Below are 23,743 nucleotides of genomic sequence, written 5' to 3' on the forward strand. Positions count from 1 at the left end.
ATTTGTGCATTTGATTTTTTCCTTCCTAAGTGTAGTATTTTGGTCTGAAATGAAAGATAAAATTCAATGAAGGCAAGTGCAATTCTCCAATTTGTCAGTCATTTTGAATTCTAATCTTGTCCTCAAAAGTGCCAGCCACCACTCCCAGCTTGATGTCACCCACAAATATTATAAGCACACACTCCACTCCATTACCCAAGTCATTAGTGAAAATGTTGACTAGTACCAGACTGAGGACAGACCTCTATTGGACCACACTAAATATATCCTCCCAGGTAGGACAGCAGGTAGTTTGCTCTCTGAAGAGTAAAGCTTAAAAGTAAAAGTCTAAAGTTTCTCAAGGACAGCAGTAACACCTTGTTTGCCATGTCTCAATCTAAAGATGGTCTAAGCAGGCAAACCCTTTTAAAGGTACTAGTGTGCCTAGTACTAGGTACTTCTGGTGTGTTATCCATGCTACTACACTAACAACTTTCAAGAACCAAACCGTGTTCTTAGATGTTTTGTGAAGGACACTTTCAGCATCATCTGGATGTTTTCTAAGGCATTTTCTTGAGTTCTTGATTTAGGGGTGGGGCTAGTGACCAACAGACTAGAAAAGTAAGTGACTTGCTGCCCTGGTCAGTTCTGTGGTGTTTCTTTACCTATATCATGGATTCATTCTCCTCTGCACAGTTTCAGTGGGAGAAACGTCCTTCCTCTATTTAAGTCAGAGAAAATTAAAAAGCTGATACTAATACAAGCTTTATAAGGAAAAAGTCATAGCAAGATGAAAAAAGTCCTTGAAGGTGCCAAAAGAAGTAGGTAGTGATTAGTGTTGGTGTTGTTACCTGCCACTGAAGTAGGAGGTGCAACACATCCAATGGGAAGTAGTGTGTGGAGAAAACAGAAATAGTTATCAGCTACAATAATCTTTTTGATAGTGACATTCGGTTTTGTGTGTTTACAAAGCTCAGTAATTCAAAGTTCATATGTCTTAATATTCTCTTTTTTTTTTCAACAGATGAAGTGGCTTTTAAATATACAATATACAACTGTTTGATTAATAAATTTAAAATGTGTTCCTTTGATACTATAGGAATGAATGCCAGCATAAGAACCAAGATAAAATAATCTTTTACCCTGAATTTTTCTTCTAATTTGTCCTGCCTTTCTAGGGTCCCTCCCCTTTCTCTTCCCATCCAGAACATTGCTTTCAAGACCCTCTTTCTTCCCCAACTGTGTGTCTCTCCCTTTCAGATTACCTCAATGGCTGAAATAAAAGCATCTCCTCACATTCAAAGAAACTGTAACAGTGCATCCACCTATTTCTCTACCTTCATCATCTCCTAAAGGCCATACCACTTTTTCTGGTCCACCTAAACCTGTCTTCCAATAGCTCCTTTCTCATTTACCCATCCATATTAGTGCCTCCTTTCTTGCTGCCCCTCACTACCAGAACATTTCCAAAAATCATAGTTCTAGTAGGGAAAACAATCAATTAAATAAATAAATAAAAAATATCAAATTTTATTTAAATTAAATGTAGGTTGTTTTAAAAAAATGTAACCTAGTTTCATAATGTAATTTTAAACTGACAACCTATTTTAAAAGCCCAAAAATTATAATCTATTAAAATCATTTTAATGTAATACAAAAAACAATATTAAGCAGTACATTTGCTCTCAAGTTTTAAAGGAAATCAAACCACTGAACTGGTGGAAGTCACTGGCTAAGCACTTGGAACCAAAATTTGTTGATGTGCCAAACCAGCTTTTCATAGCATCAGCATCTTCTGCAAGTGCAGAGAGAGTATCTTCTTTATTTCAGTTTATTCAGCCAGTTCAGTTCAATGACTAGTTCAGTAAAAGATAAGAAATTGATTGGGAGCTGAAAAAGCAGGTCACCTTATTTCATTTATAAATTGGAGAAGGAAAAAGTAGGTGTCAAAGGTTCTAAAATCTTGAAGGACACAGTAAGTAGAAACAATCAGTAACTGCATTAACTACAAACAATACTTTCTTTAATAAATCAGTTAGTATTAAATGCAAAATATGTTTTGTGGAAAAAAATTCATGAACTCTTAAGGTAGTTTTATTTAATAAAATTAAAATGCTGTTCGTGCATATAATTGCTTGAATTTCCATCTAAATAGACTTACATCACAAGTAAATTAATCACTTTAAGAAAGGTATCATTGATCGTTTTCTACTATATTAAAAAAGTCAACATTAAAAATATGAATAAATGTAAATTAAGCTACATAATGGCGTAAATAAATGTGTGTAGACACAGTGTACCATGGTTAGCAAAAAGAAGCACCAGATAGGATAAGGATATATTTAGTAGCAAATCAACATGTTTTAACCAACATCTTTTACCAACTAGGAAGAATCAATATTTGTTCAGAAAATAACTGAAAAGTACAAATGCAAAAAAAAAAAAAAAAAAAAAAAATTCTTGCTTACTGATTCAAATCATCATCAAAATTGGTGATTTAAATAAATTGCATTGGATTTAAATCAATCCACGCTGAGATCAGGTCTTTACTCTTGGAAAAATGACTATTCTCTAACTTCATTGGGATAAGATTCTGTTTTTGTTCGCGATATCTGGCCTACTATAGAGCTTTGTGAACACCAACTATTATACTAGAAGTCACTTTCCTTATTATTTTGCTTCTCTGAAGATACCTTGCAGGATTTTCATTCCTGAAACTTGTGCTACAAGGATTTTGGTACCTATGGGCAGCAGAGCAGTAAACAAAGGGAGTCCTGAAAGGCATCTTCAAGGAAGCAGAATTACAATGCAATTAATTTCTCCATCTCTAAAGTTATTTACTGAGTAAGGATTTTCATTCTACTACAGACTGGCAAACTCTTCATCCAAATGAATCACAGCATTGAAGCTCAGGATTCTGGTGCACAGTGCCGTTTGTTAGCCCAGTATTCCATCTGGTCACAACTATCTCAATTGAACTCTTGAGGGGAGTAGAAAACATTCCAGGGGAGATGTGGTAGGGCGTACCAGCCCCACCCTGGCCTAGACAGGATCAACGACACACTGCAGGCTGAGGTGGCCATGCCCCTCTGCCGGGCATGCTCAGCCTGGAAGTCAGATATAAAGGGAAGCAACCCAGCTCAGTCTGCACGGGCTGCTGAAAAGGAAGGATGCAGACTGTCTGCTCTCTAGAGCAAATTGCTGCAGACTTCGACTCCAGAGCTAAACCACGCTGAGTCCCAGGCAGAATCTAGGCTGACAGATGAAGCTGGTGAATAGACCAAGCCATTGTGAGTGGCACCGGCTGAGGACCCAGGAGGCCCCGGAGAATCGTGGACTGTCACCACGGGAAACAGGGTAGGAAGTAACCTGGGGGTTCAAGATGGCACTACGGTGGGAGGATCAGAGAACCAGTCAGCATGTTTCGGGAGGATCCCCACTGACTTGGTGGCATGTACCCCCACCACTGCCAGGGCTCTGGGCTCGAGCCCAGAAGAGCAGGGAGGGCCCAAGTCGCACATCTCTAGGGTGCCACACATCTCTAGGCTGTGCCAGTAGACCGCCTTATCACACCAACGTGGGCTGCTCTAGTGACTCCAGCCATTAGGCCGCGCTGCCCCGACTGACAGGGCTGCCTTATTGACCCTGGCCATTGGGCCGTATTACCACATGGGATAGTCTAGGCTTGTGAACAGGAGACTTAACTGGTAGCTCTACAGCTTTTCCCTGCCTTCCCAGCTCATGCGACCCGATGCCCGTGATGGAGCAAACTAGCCCCACGACAAGAGGATACACATTTCCTTAACTGTCTTTAAAATAAGGCAGGTATGTGAGGTGTCTGACAATTTCCTTACCAGTTGATTTAAGAGTGTGTGTGCATGGATGTGGCAAATTTACTGAACATGGATTCTGGCCCTGGTATCTCTTGATTGTGGGCCCTGAAGATTTTTGGACCAGCCCTAATTCAAGTGAACCAATTCAGGCAAAACTGGGACACTCTCAGATCTCACATCCAGAACTGCTATCCTGCTTCTCCTTCACAGTAAAGAAGAATTTGGCATCAAAAGAGTCCACCAGCTTCTGAGTAGCAGCTACTGTATCCCTGATCACCCTGCCATCACACAAGTGGCTGCACTTAATGAGATTATCTGGATCAACATCAATGCCTCAAGAGATGACTACAGTGGCTATGCAGACAACTTTTATATCAAAATGTGCTAGAGGTATTAGTGTCAGGGCCAGTGCTTGTGGTAAGGAAAAGGGTTGTAAGCAAAAATCTCAGAGCAAAATTCAGTAAAGAGCTCATAATATGGAGTAAGGGAGAAGAATCAAAGAGCCTTGGGGCCTCTGAGGCAGTCTTGGAGATAAGGGGTGACTTAGCCAAGTCTCCAAATACACAATACCATTTTGCTATATGGACATTGTTTGAAGATTGTGTGGTCTTCTTCCCAAAGGGTCATAGCAGTGCATGATGTACTGAAAGAAGCAGCACTTAAAGCAAATAGCCTCTGGAGCTGAAGAAACTCTGAATTGTAGAGAATCAAAGTATTGAAGTAACAAGCTGCAGCTTTGAAGAGTGCCAAGGCAAATAAGGTGCTGAAATGTTCTATGAACCACAGAAAATTTGGGTCAAACAGATATTTCTCCACTGACTCGAGAAAAAGGTGCCATATCAGTGCTCCTGAATCAGTGGTAGCACAAGTCACAAGGTCCGCCAAATCACATAAGAACAGGACCTGAGCAGAAGGCAAAGAGGGTTGCATGAGGAGAAGAATACCTGGACTCTTCAACTCGCCACGTGGGATGAATAGCCAAAATGAAGAAAAAGCACACCTCCCATGGGAAGTTTCTTCACTGATTATGCTCAAAAAGGCTCTAAGCTCAGGGATGGGCAAAATACAGCCTGTGGGCTGCATCAGGCCCGTCTAACTTTTCTGTCCGGCCCACTGGCCCGCCATGCAGCAGGGCTATGCTGGAGCATCAGGCAGCCTTTGGCCAGTCTACCCTAACTTCTGGCTTCTGTCAAGGTAGCTGGGGCATCAGGCAGTTTAGTTTCTTGGCCTGTCACTACCCAAACTTCTGGCTTCCGGACTTATGACCGGCAGTTCGGGTAGACTGGCCAAAAGCTGCCTGACACGCCAGCGTCATGTGGCCCACGAGACTTAACAGAATTTGTGGAGTGGCCCCTCTGCAAAAATTATTGCCCACCCCTGCTCCAAATGGAAGGTTCCATGATGAGCAGAGGGGGAAGACCTGGCTGGTGAGCATCTGCAGGAAGGTAGCTCCTTACACAAGTCCCATTGCCTCTGCCCAATAATCTTAAATCTTGAGTTCTTGCACAAAGGAGCACAAGACCCAGAATTGATGAATGATGCAAAAATTATCTTTAAAGGTAACATTTATTTATTTTAAATCCATTCAAAGCAATTAAGGAGATACAGCTAAGAAATTACTTTCTTAGTTACAGAAAGTTTTAATGCATGATAAACAGCTGAAAATGGATTAGGATCATTTTAATTAGTTAACCTCCAAAATTAGAAGGGGAGGAGGAATCACATTTGCCTCCACATTAGGCACACCAAGTTATAAAACTACTAAAAAGAGTAATATGTTATTTTGTAGTTGATAATGATCAAATCATACATCTAAAACATAGGCTAGATGCCTTTTATAGTTCAAAAAACCTCAGTTAAACAACAAATAGAACATTTACACCCACAATAAGTATTATATAGAGGATAACTCTCACAAGTCTGTAAAAATAAAAGGACATTTTCCAGTGTAAGTAGTACGACTACATATTTTATGATAAAATGAAAAATGCATTCTAAAGAAACTCAAACATGTCAAATGCTTCACAATAAGAGAATAAAATAAGTGTTAATTTACCTTTGGTTTTTTGTTCAGCAGCCTGAAAAAAAAAAAAAAAAATCAGAAATTCTTGTCAGTATTCGACACTTTTTACTGCAGTTATATCAAGGATATAGGACTGCACCTGTGACACTCTAAAATTTCCTGTTTTGCAGAGAAATTCCTTGAATACTGAGTTCCAGCTTCAGAAAAAACCTGGTTTTATCTTATACTAGGATTGTAGTATTGTCACATACGGTTAATCTGAAAGTAGAAAAAATGCTATTTGGCCATACTTGTAATAACCTGAAGTTAGCATGACTAACTTTGTTTTGGAGGGTAACGTCAAAGCTCTATCTGAGTTGGTACTTACTGCAAATGTAATAAATTACAAGAGACTACTGATAATTATATTCATATTTTGGGGCATTATTAATGGCAATGTCCATAAAACTCAAGAGGAGAAAAACTTTACATTTTTGTATTATGAAAATAATTCAAAACCAAATGCAAATACAATATAGGATTTGAGAACTATGGAAGTCTTTGGATTTTTTGGGAGGGGGGGAATGTGTGAAGTTGATTTATCAAAATATTTGTTTGGGCTAAAGTAAATAAAAAAATGTAGAAGTCCCATTTTCAGAGACGAAATACACAACATAACAAAATAGCTTCATCAAGACAACTTTCCCCATTCTGAAAAGTTTCTACATAATAACGTTCACTGAACTATTATAGTGTGTGGGAATGTTTGTGCACACATCTATATTTATTCCCCATATAAATCCAATTAACATGCAGTATGATATTCTATTAATAAATTGAAGAACCATGAGATCGTGCAGTTTACCTTGCACACCCTTGCCTGCCTTATCTGTATTTTACTCACTGATCCATTGCATCAAGACTACATCCAACATTCTAAACCTCTGCACACCCTTCAACCTAAACTGTTAAAAATAAAATAAAAGTGCTGAAAAAAGGTTTTCCTCATTTTAAGCCAATGACCGGCTGTCTTCAGTCCCACGAGAATGATTATTTACAGTTCAATATAATGAACAAAGTCTAAGAATTACTCCAAAGGAAATTCTGCACCAAAAAATTAAAAATTCTGTGCACATTTTAAAATTGGCCATTTATTTCAAAATACCTGCCGGCGAGTATGTCTGTAACAGACAACAAAAAAGATTGAGGAAATGTTTTTTGACAAATAGATTCCTTACTAGGCATATTAGCACATCTATATGGCTCCACAGCAAGTGAAAGGGACAGAGTCTCACATGCACACCACGCAGACTCAGCCTGGCAAGATCCAAGTGTGGAGGGATCCAGGTGTGGGGCGATCTGGGTGCGGGCAGCTTGGTCGGGAGCATGGGGGAGATCTGGATGCACAGGGGCTCGTTCAGGGATTGCGGGTGCAGGGGGAATGGGACACTGCAGGGAGGTCCAGAGGAAGGTGATTGGGGTTCAGCAGGGGGGTCTGGGTCTATGTTGGGGATGGGGCTCAGGGGGGGGGGATCCGGATGCATTCTGAGTGTGGGAGAGGTCCAGATGCACAAGGATTGAGTAGACAGGTGCAGCTCCCCCAACAACGTCCTCTCCTCCTACGGCTCAAAAGCAATAGGGGCAGGAAGTGAGGGGGAGGGGAGAGCGTTCTGCCACTGGAGGTTCAATGGGGTGGGTCTAGCAGCTGGAGCCCAGTGCAGGGTAGGAGCCACCAGCTGGGATATCCCCAGCCCTGTCCTTCCCCAGTTCCGGGCACACCCTGGTAGTGAGCGAGGGAGAGAGTCTCACATGTATGCCCTGCCCCTCCCGCCCCCCAGGTGGTGATTAACGTCTCTCTGACTGCTCCTGATGCCTGAACTAGAGACACACCCCTCCCAGGACCAGTGCCTGGGAGGGACACGTGAAACTATTTTTCTCCGGGGAAAGAGTAAATGCAGGGGACATTAATTCTGTGCTTGCACAGTCGCGCAGAATTCCCCCAGGAGCAAAGAATGAGAGCTAGATATAATGGGAAGTTGGTATCCCTCTTTCCAATGAGATACAGCACCTGTTTCCATAAAATAGCCTGAAGCCTTAGAACTTAAAATTGCAATATGTTCCTCAGGCAGGCTATTTTAGAGGTTTCTAATATAAATTTCTCTTTTTTCTAGACATCCATGAATTTGGACTCTTGGGAATTAAGTATTCTGGCTTTGCAAATGCAAAATGTTTTTCTTCTCTAAAAATACATGACAATATCATTAACAGTGTATAGGGGTAATGAGGACTTATTGGCACTAATCGGGGTCTATGAAACATATCCCTTATTTTTGGGACTTGTTTTTTGACATGTGTTCTAGATGGACTCATGCTATAACTATTCTACACTAACCATCATGGCTATGCAATACATATTATAAAGGGAGTTAGTAGCAATCTCTATAATTAGAATGCTTAACATTCCCTATTATAAAAGACACCCTCACCTACAGCTCCAGGCTCTTTCCCCTTGCCTTAAATGGGGAAGGAACTCCCTATATCTGCTAGAAGGGAGAGAGAAACAGGCTGAGTCCACCGCAAACACCGTTCCCCCCAAAACAGCCTGCAAACTCAGTGACTCATCCCTTCCTCCAGGATAACAGCGTTTTTCTACTACTTGCTAAAGTAATTAGTTCTGTACCTGAAGCAGTGCTGAAGGTTCAGGGTTCAAACACTAAAAGTGGTGCATGATGGGGGTTTGTTACAATAAATGCTTGGAAATTTTATTAAACACTCTGTTACAAGAAAATTATTTAGGTTTGCAAAGTCAAACTCTCAAGTTAGGAAATGACAAAATTTAGGTTGCCCCTGCAAACTTAACCCTGCCCCTTTGTGCACTGCATCACGATACAGTGCTTAATTACATAACATACTATTTTTTCCATAGGAATCCTACCTCTTTCAGTGCACAGGATGGACAGTGCTCAACAAATAATTCAGTGTTGTGTAATAAGCAAGGCTGTTCGTAGGATCCCTGCCTCATTTGCCTCACAAATTGGAAGGTGCAATAGGGAATGATGTAGGACAGGGGTGGCCAACCCGTGGTCCGGCAGAGGGTAAGGAACATGTGGATCTTAGCATTATCAACAGCTATTTTTTGTCTCTGTCTCTGACTGGTTGGCCACCCCTGATGTAGGGGATTACAAGAAGAGAAAGAATGGTCTTGTAATTAAGGGAGGTGATTGAACAAAGGTGAAATCAGCTCTATCCCTGTCTCTGCCACAGTTACATGTAATGCTGAGTAAGTAACAAACCAAAATTTGGCCATTAACTGTGCATTCCTCATTTTGTAGGTGCCCAACTTGATAAAGTTGGAGCTAGAATTGTAGCAAAACTGAGCACACGCAATTGTAAATGAAGTCATTAGAACTGTGGGTGCTTAGTACCTCTTGCAATAAGGTGGTATGGTCAGAAGGAACGAGCACAGGCTTAGAACCCAGGACCTCCTGACTCCTAGCTCAATGAATCATGTGTGGCCTCACATAAGTCTTTGTCTTAGCTTCCTCATCAGTAAATTAAGGATAAAACAGGGCTCTCATCTTGAAGTAGAAAGAAATTCATTCATATTTGTAAAGCTCAGATACCATGATGAGCCCCACAAAAGAGACACTGAGGAAATGAACAGGCAAACTCTGGATGGTATACACTAAAATTAAGGTAGGGGACACTGAGTGAGAAGGATAAAAATGTTTACCAGTTGTGTCATTCCTTGAGCATTATTCACCCTGTGCACTGAAAGAGGCAGGGTTCCTTTAGAAAAAATATCATGTGATCATGTAATTAAAAACCTATCATAATGCATAGGCACAAGAAAGCAAAATTAAAGTTGCATGCATGTCCTAACTAAGCATTTACTAGCTTTCAAGACCTAGCTTTTGCAACCACTGTTTAATACAATTGTTTGTATATAATTAATAGATAAATTAAAATTCTATTGATTGTAAATACCAAATTAATACTGAATTATAACACACATGATGGGATTGTTTCTGGTATGAGTTTTAGTAGCATAACTTCTGGACAGGCATTACTCTTACAGAAATAAATTACTACATACATGAGGTTTTAACAAGGATTTTATTTTTCAATGCCACTGCAGTATGTTACCCAAGTACTAAAATATACTGTTCATCTATGTATCAAACAGTATCATCTATGTATCAAATAGTTAATATCCCCCCCCCCCCTTTCATTTAAGCTATATCACATTTTGGAACTTTCCATATTTGTTTTATTATTGAGTTTTTAGTAAACAGATCATTAAGTATGTCTGAATAACTGCTTATGTCATGAAGTGCTGCAACTTGGGGCTACCAATTCAATTTGAATCTTTTTAATGTTTATAAATTATTCGTATTTTAAATGTAATTTGTACATGGCTATTCTAGAAAAATTTTAAATAAGTGTTCCTAATATCTTGCCTCATTATTCAAGATACTCTCATATTGCCCAAATCTTTCCTCCCATCAGGGCTCCTCTTGAAAGCATCATTCTTAGTAAAAGGACAAGAGCAGTCAAAATAGGACCAATAAAAAACAAACTAAAAAACCACTGGTGCTATTTGAAGGATGCTACATGCATTTGATTAAATATATATGTATAATTAGCCATAATTTTCAGATGACTATTTAAATGGATATTGGATTAAATTCATGTATTTAGAAACTTCATACAGATGAGGGAAAAAATAGTAAAATGGCTAGGAGAATACCAGGACACGATAAACTTGAGAAGTGATTTTGCAACTTTTACTTACAGTCAATGTGACTTCTCATTCAAACTACTGCAATTACTTCCTATAAGTAAAGGTCACAGGATCAACTCCATATAAGTGTTAAAGCAACTGCATCTTTAAAAAGCAACAGTCTAGGCAAACCTTTTTCTGAGCACCTTCCTTCTTTTTCTTTTCTTCCTGCTTTTTCTTTTTCTTTTCTTCCATCAAATGTTCCTCTTCTTGTGTTTCTTGTTCTTTCTCCCTATTAAAAATAAGTGTTGGGAAAGCTTTTGAATTAGGTCAGTCATATCTACCAAAACAAACAATATACATATTAATGCCACTGAGTACATAATTCGGGAGTAAATATTGTCCAAAAAGGCTATTCTCTAAAGTTCCAACAAATAGTATTCCAACAGAATTGTTAATGAAAAATTCCAAAGCAAAATTCCAATGCCAAATAAAGAAAATGTCTACTTGCAAACTCCTGTCAAAACCAGTAACTTCATAACCTGATAAAAACTAGAATTTTGTTAAGATTCTGGCCAAATCTTTGGTGCCTAATAATTATATTTATCTTCAATTATATTGAAAACATATAAACAAAGAAAACATCTCCAAAACAACATAAAAACAACCAGACTGGATCAGAAAAATAGTTCATCTAGTCCAGCATCCTATCTTCCAACAGCGGCCAATGCCAGGTGCTTCAGAGGAAATGAACAGAACAAGTAATCAAGTGATCCATCCCCCGTCACCCATTCACAGCTTCTGGGAAACAAATAATAGGAACACTTCAGAGCATGGTTTTGCATCCCTACCCAACCTGGCTAATAGCCACTGATGGACCTATCCTCCATGAACTTATCTAATTCTTTTTTTCATCCTGTTATAGTTTTGGTTTTCACAACATCCTCTGGCAAAGAGTTCCACAGATTTACTGTGTGTTGCGTTAAGAAATACTATCTTTTGCTTGTTTTAAACCTCCTGCCTATTAATTTCATTTGGTGACCCCTAGTTCTTATGTTATGAGGAGTAAATAACACTTCCTTATTTACTTTCTCCACACCACTCATGATTTTATACTTCTGTGATAAATCCGTCCCTTAGTAGTCTCTTTTCCAAGCTGAAAACCCCAATCTTATTAATCTCTCCTTATGTAGAAGCTGTTCCACACCCCTAATCATTTTTGTTGCCTTTTTCTGTACCTTTTCCAATTCCAATATTTTTTTTTTTGAGATGAGGCAACCAGATCTGCATGCAGTATTCAAGATGTGGGCAGAGCATGGATTTATACAGAGATAATATATTTTCTTTCCTTATTATCTATTCCTTTGTTAGCTTTTCTGACTGTTGCTTCACATAGTACGTTTCCAGAGAACATCCACAATTACTCCAAGATCTCTTTCTTACACCCCATCATTTTATATATATAGTTGGGATTATGTTTTCAAATGTGCATTACTTCGCATTTATCAACACTGAATTTCATTTGCCATTTTGTTGCCTCGTCACCCAGTTTTGTGAGACCCCTTTGTAACTCTTCGCAGTTTGCTTTAGACAACTATCTTGAGTAGTTTTGTATCATCTGCAAATTTTGCCACCTCACTGTTTACCTCTTTTTCCAGATCATTTATGAACATGTTGAATAGTACTGGTCCCAATACAGACCCCCTGGAGACACCACTATTTACCTCTCTCCTTTCTGAAAACTGACCGTTTATTCCTACCCTTTGTTTCCTATCTTTTAACCAGTTACTGATCCGGGAGAGGACCTCCTCTTATCCCATGACCACTTACTTTGCTTAAGAGTCTCTGGTGAGGGACCTTGTCAAAAGCTTTCTCAAAATCTAAGTACACTATATCCACTGGATCACCCTTGTCCACATGCTTGTTGACCCCCTCAAAGAACTCTAGTACATTGGTGAGGCATGATTTCCAGTTATAAAAACCATGTTGACTCTTGCCCAACAAATCGTGTCATCTATGTATTCTGTTAATTCTGTTGTTTATTATAGTTTCAACCAATTTGCGTGGTACTGAAAGTTACCGGCCTTAATTCCCAGGATTCTGGAGCATTTTTAAAAAATTGGTGTCACATTGGCTATCCTCCAGTCATCTGGTACAGAAGCTGATTTAAATAATTGGTATGTAACTTAAGTTAGTAGGTCTGCAATTTCACATTTGAGTTCCTTCAGAACTCTTGGGTAGATACCATCTGATCCTGGTGACTTATTACTGTTTAATTTATCAATTTGTTCCAAAATCTTCTCTGGCAGGGTGCAGGGTTGGGAATCTCCCTCGCATCCTCAGCAGTGAAGACTGATACAAAGAATTCATTTATCTTTCTAGAGTGCTCCTTTATCATCTCGATCATCCAGTGGCCCTACGGCAGCAATTTTTGGAGGGGGAAGAATTTTTCTCAGAATTTAACTTCCACTTTTTAAAGTATGCCTTTTTGCCTATACTTTTACTTTGTTGGCGGCACTTTTTCGCCAATGGAGGGTATATAAAAACTTAAATATTATTTTTGACAAGTAAGGCGGCCAGACAATTACCTTATAACAACAACAAAAGAACAATAAGTAAGGTGCAGAAATATGAAAGCTTAAAAAAAAAAAAAAAAAAAAAAAAACATTTTATACCACCCCACCACAGCCACTCAAAACTAGTTGTGAAGGGGAGACTACAGCTAGTGAGAGCACACAGGACAAAAACCTGAAAGGAAGTCAAGGTTTCAGCCCAGCTCTACATATTAGCCAAACATGGATCATAGGAGCTTGCATTTTAGCTAACATTAGGCAATGATCATTTTGTTTTTTCATTCATAACACTTAGCAAGCACAGTCAAGGAAAGTTTGTAATTTAAATTAATTGTACTTCATTCCACAGAATATTCATGTGGATTGGTAATGCTTTGTGTTTGACACAATCTATCCAAAATCAAATGAATTTAACTTCCTAATCCTAATAAGTAGGTGAAAAAATTCTGAATGAAACATTTTGCCATTGAAAAAAAGAGGTTGTGTCAAAAACTACCTTTCCCCTGGAACTTCATCTGGAAAAATCAAAACAAAATATGTAGGTTGAATATACATTAATCGGAGTCCCCAGGAAGCACACAATGGCTCAATCGCAGGGAGAGAGATGTAGTGCACCTGGGGAGCAAAGCTAAGAGGGGAGAATGAATGCATGAGAGTGTCTTGGAACTACAACTCTTATGGAGGCATTGATGAGAGGCTCAGGTGGATAAAACTGATGACCTGACACATTTCATTTCAGGAATGTAGTAGCATTTGATTCCTTGATTTAAAATTTTAGAACAAACCATGTGGACATCCCAGAACTACTTTTTAAAAAACTTTTCATTCCACTAAATGTTTTGGTATTCCAATTTTTCCATCCTGATTTGGGATGAAAACAAATGTTTAAGAATCAATTTCTCATGGGACAATAATTCTGTTTTTTTGATAGCTCTAATGAGATCAACATTTAATGGGCATGTTATTGTGCTTTTATTTGCATGTTATCTAGTGAGTAATGTCCACCACAACCTAATTTAAAAAAAAACCCTGAGAGACTAAATGCTTTATCTAGGAATTGCACAAAATTTATGCTCACACTCTCCTGCTGGCGGGGGGGGTCAAGGACTGGGGTGGGACTCGGTAAATAGGCGAGGCGAAGCCCTGCCGCCGTTTTCGGCGGCAGGGTGCTTGGGGCTTTTCGGCCACAGTAGTGTTTCTCGGCGGCAGCAAGGGGGGAAGAATCAGCGGACAGGCGGTTCGCCAATGGAGGGGATTTCTAGGCGGCAGGGGGGGAAAGAATTCAGCAGCGGCAAGGGGGGGGGGGGGGCGGCGAGCTTTTTCGCCCGCCGGGGGGAGGGGGGGGACATTTGGCATCGGCGGCCTTTTGCGGTGGCGGCGGGGGGGGGGGGGGGGATTTGCGGCGGCGGCTTTCTCGGCGGAGGCGGGGGCAATCCGGCGGCGGCAGGGGGGTATTGCGGCAGGGGAATCGGCGGTGGCAGGGGGGAGCATTCGGCGGCGGCGGGCTTTTTCGGCGGCGGCAGGGGGAGTATTTCGGCAGCGGAATCGGACATATCGGACACATAATCGGACATATTTCAATTTCTACTACAAAGTAGTAAAAACAATACTAAATTGTTGCAAACTGGAAGATGACAAAATTGGTATGAAAGTCAATTGCATACTCAAACGTTTTACATAGTATCACCAAGAATTAAAATATAAAAACAAAAGGTATTCTAATATCTTAAAACATTTAGATATGTTTAATATTATGTACTAAACAGTAAATAAATTAGAAAAGCTTACACTTTTCACAGATGCCTGAATTAATTGCAGCAACAAAAGAAAAAAATCATCCTATTTCAATCTTACCCATAATAGAAAGAAGAAATTCTTTCAGATCGAACTGGGTTTAAATAGGGACTTGGAATGGTTCTCTCACATTACAAGTAGTAATTGTCATTGTTCGCACATTCTCACCTCCTAATCAATGGTTGTGAATAGACCTCAACTATTCTAACTGAATGGACTTTCCTTATATCTACCTTCCCCATTGCTGTTCCTTACACTTGGAGATATATATAAAATACACACACACACAAACCCCTCTCCTATGTGATTTCTATTCCTTACATCTGATGAAGTGGATTACAGCCCACGAAAGTTTATGACTGCAGAAATTACATTTATTAGTCTTTAAAGTGCTAGAGGACTCTCGTCTTTGCTGTATACAGACTAACATGGCTACCTCTCTGGAACTTTTCAGATCTGGGAGACCAGTATAGGGAAACTTTCTATCCCACATTAACTAAGTTGAAGTTATGGCTTTACAAAGTCCTCAAGAATTTTTTCAAAGGGAAAACCACCTCTGTTTTCCAAATGTCACAGATACAGTTATCAGTATTCTTTGAGAGTATAAATTACATTTATTTGTTTTCTATATTACTTTGACAAAATATACACTATCTAGGTATAATGTTAGGTCTTCATCACTGTAGTATCTATGCACTTCACAAACATTAACAAATTTGTCCTCAGTGCCCTTGTGAGGTAGGGAACTACTGTTCCCATTTGAAAAATGAGGAACTGAGACAGATCAAATAAGCGACTTGTCCAAGGTCAGAGAAAACATCTGTGTCAGAGACTGGTACTGAGGCATCAATCCAGCAACATTTTATTTTATTTTTTTAAGTAAGTACATGAGAAGTGCAACTGATTTCAATTAACTACTTGCATACTTAAAGTACCTTTCTGCATGGGAGCCTCAAACCAGATCTTTTAAGATCCAGCTGAACACATTAACCATAAAACAAGCCTCTCTTTCTGATACACAAATATATAAATTTAAAAAAAAGATAACCAAATCCAGGTCAGCATCTCGTTTACCTCTTACAGCTATAGACATGTTATTGCTCTAGGTCACCAAGAATGCGGATCTAGAAAAACGCAGCCAATACACACTGCCTTCAGCCAGCTAGTTTAACAGGGCTCCATACCAACTTAATGCTCCACTCAAATTCATATAAACATTCAAAATTGTCTTAGGTTTTGTAAAGATTTATTTTGACAAAGACAGTTTTAACCAGTATCCTCTTAACCTCAACTTTGAGCTTCCAAGCCTACCTTTGTGCATTACAATCTCAATGGAAAGTAAAAAAAGAAAGAAAAATTAGCCATAGTAATGGCTCATTTCAAGGATGGACATTATTCTATCCATGAAAGCATTTCTACCATAAGCATGGGGGGGGCGTTGTTTTGTTTTATATTTTAAACAAAGGAACACAAGTAAAATTTACTATTTAAGATTCTTTTCTTATTTTGCTTTTAAGAGGGTTTCTTTTTGCCAAGTAAAGATCTTACACTGGCATTTTGAGACTCGTATCATGCACATGGAGCATCCCATTCCACAGGAACACTCCTTGTGCTGATGCCACTTCATTGACTTTGTTGGGTTGACAAGAACAGCTGCTACTGTAGGATGAAGACACGCTGGGATCTGTGCAACGAACATTCAGTTCGCAGCAAGCCGGAACGTGAATCTATCCTGCACTAGCCTGCTGCAAACTAACTGTGCTTGTGGATCCCGATGACACACATGAGCAGTTTGTTAATATGCTCTGATCTAGTCCTGTTTGAAACCGGACTATATAAAAGGGCAATAATGAACTGCTAATGTGAGTCAGTAGGGTCTGCATGGATAGTTAATGGGTGGCAGACTGTAAACAAACTGTCTCACATAAAGCAGGTAATTCAAGTGATAGGATAGAAAAATAAGTTGACCTAATATAATATAGGTCAACTTACAGCCAATGTCCCTCTACCCTGCTTGGGTCAGTGGAGTATGTCCTCACCAGGAGCACTTCCACCGACCTAAGTGGGCAGCGTGTGGAACTGAGAGCCCAATCTCTCAGCTCCTGCCAGGAGCCCTAGAGGCTCGGAGGCTCCTGGTGGGCTTCCCCACCCCCCAGGCAGCTTCTTGCCCCACTCTCAGCAGGGAAAGGAGTCCAGCTGCTCAGCTCTCAGGTGAAATTGACAAGATGTAAGGGACCAAGTGTCTACATTGACACTGCTTCACCCTAACTTAGCTGACATAAGCCCTACCCTCTCGTTGAGGTGGTTTTATTATGTCAGCATAGCAGGGGAGTTACGTCGATGGGAGGAGCATTTTAGTCTGTATACCTCCACAGTTTTGTCTACAAAAGCTGACTTTTGTAGACCAGTCCAAAGACTGTTTTACCTGCAACGTGTCAGAGTGGCTGAAGAGTTGGGAGCCATACTTTGGTGCATGAATATGATAGAAGGATTTTAAAAGTGACAGAAAGAGCAGCAATAAGATTACAGGAGAGCCTGGAAACATAGGGATGGCAGAGACATCAAAGATAACTCCATATTCAGAGCTTGGGTGACTAGGAAAGTCAGTGTTGGAGCAAAATGCAGTATATGTCACATTTCCAAAATACTTATGCACACTAACTTCACAATTTTAGCTGAATTGCATTAACTTTTCTGAGCGTCCCTGTGTAGCCAAGTCCTAGAATGCAATCAGAAAGAGAAGTTTACAGTAGACTTCTAAACCTCATGAAAACACTGATACTAGAAATATTTAAATAAAGTTTTAACTATGGTAGCATATTTGGTATCTATTAAAATTAGTAGCTAATACTACAGAAAACAATTTAGACTTAGACCCATATAAAGACAAAAATAACCATATAATTAGTGCAAAACCCAAGAGCTCTTCACAACCATGGTTCAATACACACTTTAAAGTACAGATGATGCCTAAACAGAAAAAACTTTCAACACTCTCTTACAAAAAAAAAGTATTTTTCTTTATTGAATATAAACAAATATAAAAACATGTTTGTTTGTTAAGTTCCAATTTATTTTTTTATTCCCCACCTCACTTTGGACACACCAGTTTTAGTTTCAGAGAAAAGAAAATTAACTTCAAGTGGCGAATAAACCCAAAATGAATGGAAATCATATTTTGTATTTATCTTCAGAATTCTACCTGTAGCATCTGCATGAAAATAAAGCAAAATTTTTTAAAAAGTTTCATGAAGCTTCAGTTCCACTGTAATTAAAAGAGCAGCATGTGTTTAAATAACCTCAAGGATAAATAATTTAAGAAGTTTTGAATGTGGTTATCACCAATGTAAAGGAACACCAATTTAAAATCATACTTGTGTAATTCTTTTTGCGTATTTTTACAAGCATTTTATATTAACAACAAAAAAAGATTAGTTCAAAAATCTTCGTCACTGCCACTGATGTCAACGAGAGTTAATTTTTCCTTTTATTTGTTGCAGTCTGTTACACAGCAACAAGATGAAGAAAAAAAGTTATAAGAAAAGGAAATGTAACAGTAAAACCACAAAAATCTGCAAAGGAAATCAGAAACATATGCAGTACATGAAAATTATTTTTCACCCTTTATTAACTGACTAGATTTCCAGTTTATAGCGTCCCTTTATTTGTCACAAAAATTTAGCAGGTCAAGATTGACGGAATATTCCAACGTATCACATCATGCTATGTTTCAAAGATGGCAGGGCATTCATGCAACTATTAAGAGGGCATGTGTAGCATGGAATAAGACCATGTACATCTAAACACAGCCCCTTTGACAAACAGTATTTACATCCAATTTAAAAGCCAAAATAAGGCTTTGGCATCACTGAGGTAACGGTAGAAAAAGAGAGAGGAGGAAGACAGAAGGCCTATATTTCTGCTCTGTCCATATGGAAAAACTATCCCTATTTTAGTGCATATTTGCTTAGGAAAGACCTGTGCATAATTGCAGGTGGCTCCAGGTGGACTACAAGAAGTGACAGTTGGGATTACACTTACCCTTTTCCAATTCAGACATTTTGTGCAAGTTTATATAAAGAGCTGTGACTCTAGCCATTCAGAGTTCCTTTCCTGCTAACGGTGGCCATGCTTCTTGGAACCATTGTACTGCACAGTTTATAGCTTGAATTGATAGCTAGACAAACACAAGGAGATGTTAGAGAGACAAGCAGAGATTTGTTTGGACAGAGAAGACAAGTGTGGAATAAAGAGGTAGATCTGAGAGTTGTCAGCATAGAGATAGATGAATTTGGCTTTGTGGATGAGATTGCCCAGAGATAAGACAGAGGAAAAAGAGAAAGGGTATGGACAGATCCCTATGGAATCTCCACAGAAAGCTGAAGAATGGTGAGAAGGATCCTCCAAAGGGAACACTGAAGGAGGGATTAGAAAAGGAGGAGAACCAAGAGAAGACAGCCATGAAGCCAATGGAAGATAAGATTTCAAGAAGAATAGCTGGATTGAGTGTGTTGAAGGCAGCTGACAGGTCAAGGAGGATGAATCTGGAGTACTGATTCTGAGCTTTGGCTAGAGAAGAGATCCTTCATGCTGTTTCAGTGGAAGAACTCTGCTGAATAATATGGTGTTCTGCGGTTTGAAAAACCATTTTACATTTACGGATGTAGATTTAAAATTCTGAATTCTACAGGCTGAGGTATGCACAAGTAGGGAGCTGCAAAGGAAAACCTTAATGGAGAGATTTTAACCATGACTACATACCATGCATTACAAAGATGCAGCTCTTTTGCTATGGCTGAAATGTATTGTTCCCATAACTACGGTGTGATGAGCTCTTTCAAAAGTTCTGAAATAGTCCATTTATATAAAAGATCCATATGTGATTTCCTGTCAGAGTGATGAAATGCCTTGATTTAACAAATAAGAGAAAATTCTGATCTCTTGAAAGAGATGGCTAGGTTTTAATATTCTAATATTAAAGTTATAATAGTATCTGAGTTCCAGAGGGGTAGCCGTGTTAGTCTGTATACAGCAAAAACAACAAGAGCTCTGTAGCACTTTAAAGACTAACAAATTTTCTACCCCTCCTCTAAGTTCCCAGCCCAACTGGCTTGTAACAAATTTATTTGTTCAACTTAAACACAATTTCCAAACATGCTTGGATACAGCATATCTCAAAACTAACCAGAGATCAACAAACATTTTTGCTGTATTAAAAATACAATGTATGTTTAATATCACCAAATTAGCATGTCAATTACAATTAACAGTATTGCTGTATCACAGGTACTTTTTAAAGTAACAAGCAGAGGCAAAGAGTTTTACTTTACTGCCAAATTCTAAACGAACTGAAAGAATGCAATTTATTTAAATCCACATCTGTAAATGTAAAATGGTTTTTCAAACCACAGAACACCATATTATTCAGCAGAGATCCTCCACTGAAACAGTATGAAGGATAGCAAATCAGAAACTCGGACAAATTGAGAGACCTAAGCCAAGAAGCATGGACATCATCTATCAGCATTACATGTGGCTCTATTAGCCCATCTGTAAAAAAATATAAAATAAGAAAGCTAGATTGAAATAACCCTTTGAGAGTTGGGAAGTGAAAAAAACAAGATGTCTGTTTCCAGGTGACATCAGATATTCATAGCTCACGTGACTGAGTTCTCTCATTACCTTTAGGATCTCCTTCACATTTCAAATCACTGTTTACATTTGTAATTGAAGCTAATTTGGTGAACATTTGTCCAGATAACTTGGCACTGATTCTTCTGGGGATAATTTATGCTTAAACACAAACTTCAAGTTAAGTCTAATGGCGCCACTACTAGTTACATTGCATTCTGGTGCAGTTATTAAACTGGTGTTCTAATGAGTTTTGTCCTCATATATTTTAACATCCTGAGGTCTTGCTTAAACAGGAAGTTGACTAGAACAGCTATTCCACAATGGCTCCCCACTTGGACACACTTATTCTGGAATAGGGGTGTCCTTTTCTGATTTAACTTATTCTACTGGAAAAAAGTACCCTTATTTGAGAATAAGGGAGTTCAAATGGAGAGCTATTCCAGAATAGCTATTGTGCTTTAAATTCACCCCCTATCTTATTCTAGAAAAACTTCTCCATGTAAACAAACTAAGAGGCCTTGTCTACACTAGCACTTATGCCGGCAAAACTTTTGTAACTCAAGGGTGAGGAAAAAAAAACACACCCCTGACAACATAAATTTTGCCGGCATAAGCACTTGTGCGGACCGCACTTATGTCGGCGGGAGATGCTCTCCCGTCGTCATAACGCGAGTACAGAAGCGTTTATGCTGGCAAAATTTATGTTGTCAGAGATGTGTTTTTTTCTCACCCTTGAGTTACAAAAGTTTTGCCGGCATAAGTGCTAGTGTAGAAAATGTCTAAATAATTTGGCATTGCTTAAGTAAATCCTATACAGTACATATATGCTCTTAAGTAACTGGCTAGCAACTTGAAACATGTCAACATTCTGAAAAGATTAAGATAGTAGTTTAGCATTTGCTGATACACTGGCATTTCTTTGCCATATTTCAGAGAAGATCTGTAAGCATTTTACTAACAACTTCTAATTAAGGGCTTGTCTACACATAGAAAGTTAATCTGGAATAAAGTAGGGTGTGAATTTATAATGGGTTAACTATTCCTGATTAACTCCAGAATAAAAGTACCTTACACCAAATTAGCTTAATGCACTAACGCACTCCTATTCTGAAATAGGAGCATCCACATATTAATTGCAAATTGTTCATCAGGAATAGCTTTTCCAGAACAGCTCACAGAAGCACTACAACACAACTTCAGAACAGAAAGTGAAAGATGTAATAGCCAATTACAATATCCTATTGAAAGTATGGAGAAATATTTAGGCTGGCCCAGGAGACTATGTTAATAATTTAATCTTACTCTGACAAGTAGTGCCAAGGCTTTTTCATGAAAACGGTACTTGTTTTATGCATCTGATCTAAAGGACAGTATCTCCAATAGCAGAGTGTCCCCCTACTACAGTCATTCTGAAGTACAGGTTAAGTACCAAGAAAAGAGTGATAAAACTTCCTGCAGGACCTAGATCTTCCTTGGAGGTTTCCAATCCAAGGAGTAAGCCAACAGGTTCACTTGCATATTAATTTCAGCGTAGTTATACTGAAACACTGAAGCCAATTAATGTGAACTGGACAATAATGGAGACCAACCTTTTACACATGACTATTTAGTGAGCTATGTTCTGTTAGTCTACTGAATACTAATAACCAAAGCTACCGTTCAATTCAAAGCCATTTCTATTACAAAAGCACAAAGAAAAAAATTAACGCACTGAAGTATTCAGCATGTTCACATATACTGGAAAGTGATACTCTTCAATGCAGAATTTGACCCAAATCCAGCCATCATCATCCAGCTACCAAAGCACCTGCAGCAGTGCAAGCCCCAAGGGCAGACAAGGGAAGAAGCAATTTGTATTGATGCAGTTTAACCCAGTTTCACGAAGCGGTAAGTGTCACACCAGTGCATATCATGGCTTTCCTGGTCTACACTAGGGGTTTGCACCAGTACAACTACACTGCTAGCTGGTCACCTGTTGCTCAAATTGGGACAAAACTCCCAAAGTAGAGACAGCCTCAAAAGAAACACAAGAAGATTGTAGAGTAATGACAAGCAGCAGAACTGATTCATTAAGTTTAGCAGGTGTCCTACTCGCTCTAAAGTTTGTTTGGATTTGGGGAAGGGGAATGTGATGGAGGGATATACGATTTTTTAAATATATTTTTAGTCAAATGTGCTAACATTTTTCTGTATGGAGGACATTAACAGAAGTTAATGAGAGACTTAGAAGAGAGGACTAAGGCACAGTGAACTGGGACAAGGAGAGGGTTCCAGGCAGAAAGGGTTGAAGCGAAAAAGGCCCAGAGATGAGAATGGGAGAAAGACATGAATGAGACGGTTACCAGAAATCCCCCCCATTTTATTTCTGTAGCCTCCAAAAAGAAAAAATTACTGTTTAAACAGACTCTGCTTTAGAAAAAGCTCACCTGGTAGACACACACAAGTCAGTAGCTGCTTTTCTAATTGTTCTATTGCATTAAAAATTAATTGTCTGAATTCTGTTATCAGGTAACGGGATTATACCACATTGGGATGAACATTTGTTTTCTATCATTTTAAGACTAGAATTAAGAAGTTCTGCTTAGTAAAGGATTTGTGCATAGTGTGGAGAATGAACTATGTTAACTTGAAATTGTAAGATGTTGTGAGATGCTATTATAAGAGAAGAGTTCTTAAGAGGACTTGTATGATAGGGTATGTTGTTGGACGAAGACCAAAAGAACACACCAATGGATGCATAGACACAGAGGTATGGACTTCTGAATGGAAGCTGCACCCAGTCTGCTCCTTTGGAAATTGGAAGGGGTTGAATATGAAGGATGGATGGTTGACTGCTGAGCAGGTTGTGGAGCTAGACTGTGACCAGGTAGAGAAGCACTGTCAGGCTCTCATAAGATTAGGAGTATCTCTAAGAAGCAGAAGGTTATTGAAAGCTGTTATGTTCACTCTAATTAAATAAAATTTTTGTGGCTTTTCAAACACAGAAATCCGAGGCATAGTCAATCAATAGGGTTTTGAAGAGAGCTGAAAAGCCCAGAAATAGAGTTAGAAGAAGCAGCCAGGATCCCCTTATATTTACAGGCAAATGTCCTGAAGGGAAGATTAAAAGGGTAAAAAGGCTGTACTGGTGACCCAGAGACACTGGTGTGTTGAACAAGGTGTGTGCCAAGGAAGGGCAGGTGGTGACATGCTGTGAAACTCTATG

At 39.1% G+C, this 23,743-nt stretch overlaps 1 protein-coding gene across 13 annotated transcripts in view; it reads right to left on the reverse strand.

Annotated features, from left to right (window-relative positions):
- The window catches only part of TNRC6C (trinucleotide repeat containing adaptor 6C), a 555,652-nt gene that overhangs the window by 149,403 nt on the left and 382,506 nt on the right, over positions 1-23,743 (reverse strand). For all 13 annotated transcript variants that reach the window (XM_067547642.1, XM_067547643.1, XM_067547645.1 and 10 more), the window contains 2 exons: positions 10,730-10,829; positions 5,869-5,890 (listed from right to left, as the gene is read on the reverse strand). In XM_067547642.1, the coding sequence (XP_067403743.1) occupies positions 5,869-5,890; positions 10,730-10,829 (122 nt within the window). The remainder of the gene's footprint in view (positions 1-5,868; positions 5,891-10,729; positions 10,830-23,743) is intronic.

Source organism: Emydura macquarii, unplaced genomic scaffold, assembly GCF_026122565.2.
Source record: "Emydura macquarii macquarii isolate MOO-44397 ecotype Brisbane River unplaced genomic scaffold, CSIRO-AGI_Emac_v2 contig_1230, whole genome shotgun sequence".
NCBI lineage: Eukaryota > Metazoa > Chordata > Testudines > Chelidae > Emydura > Emydura macquarii.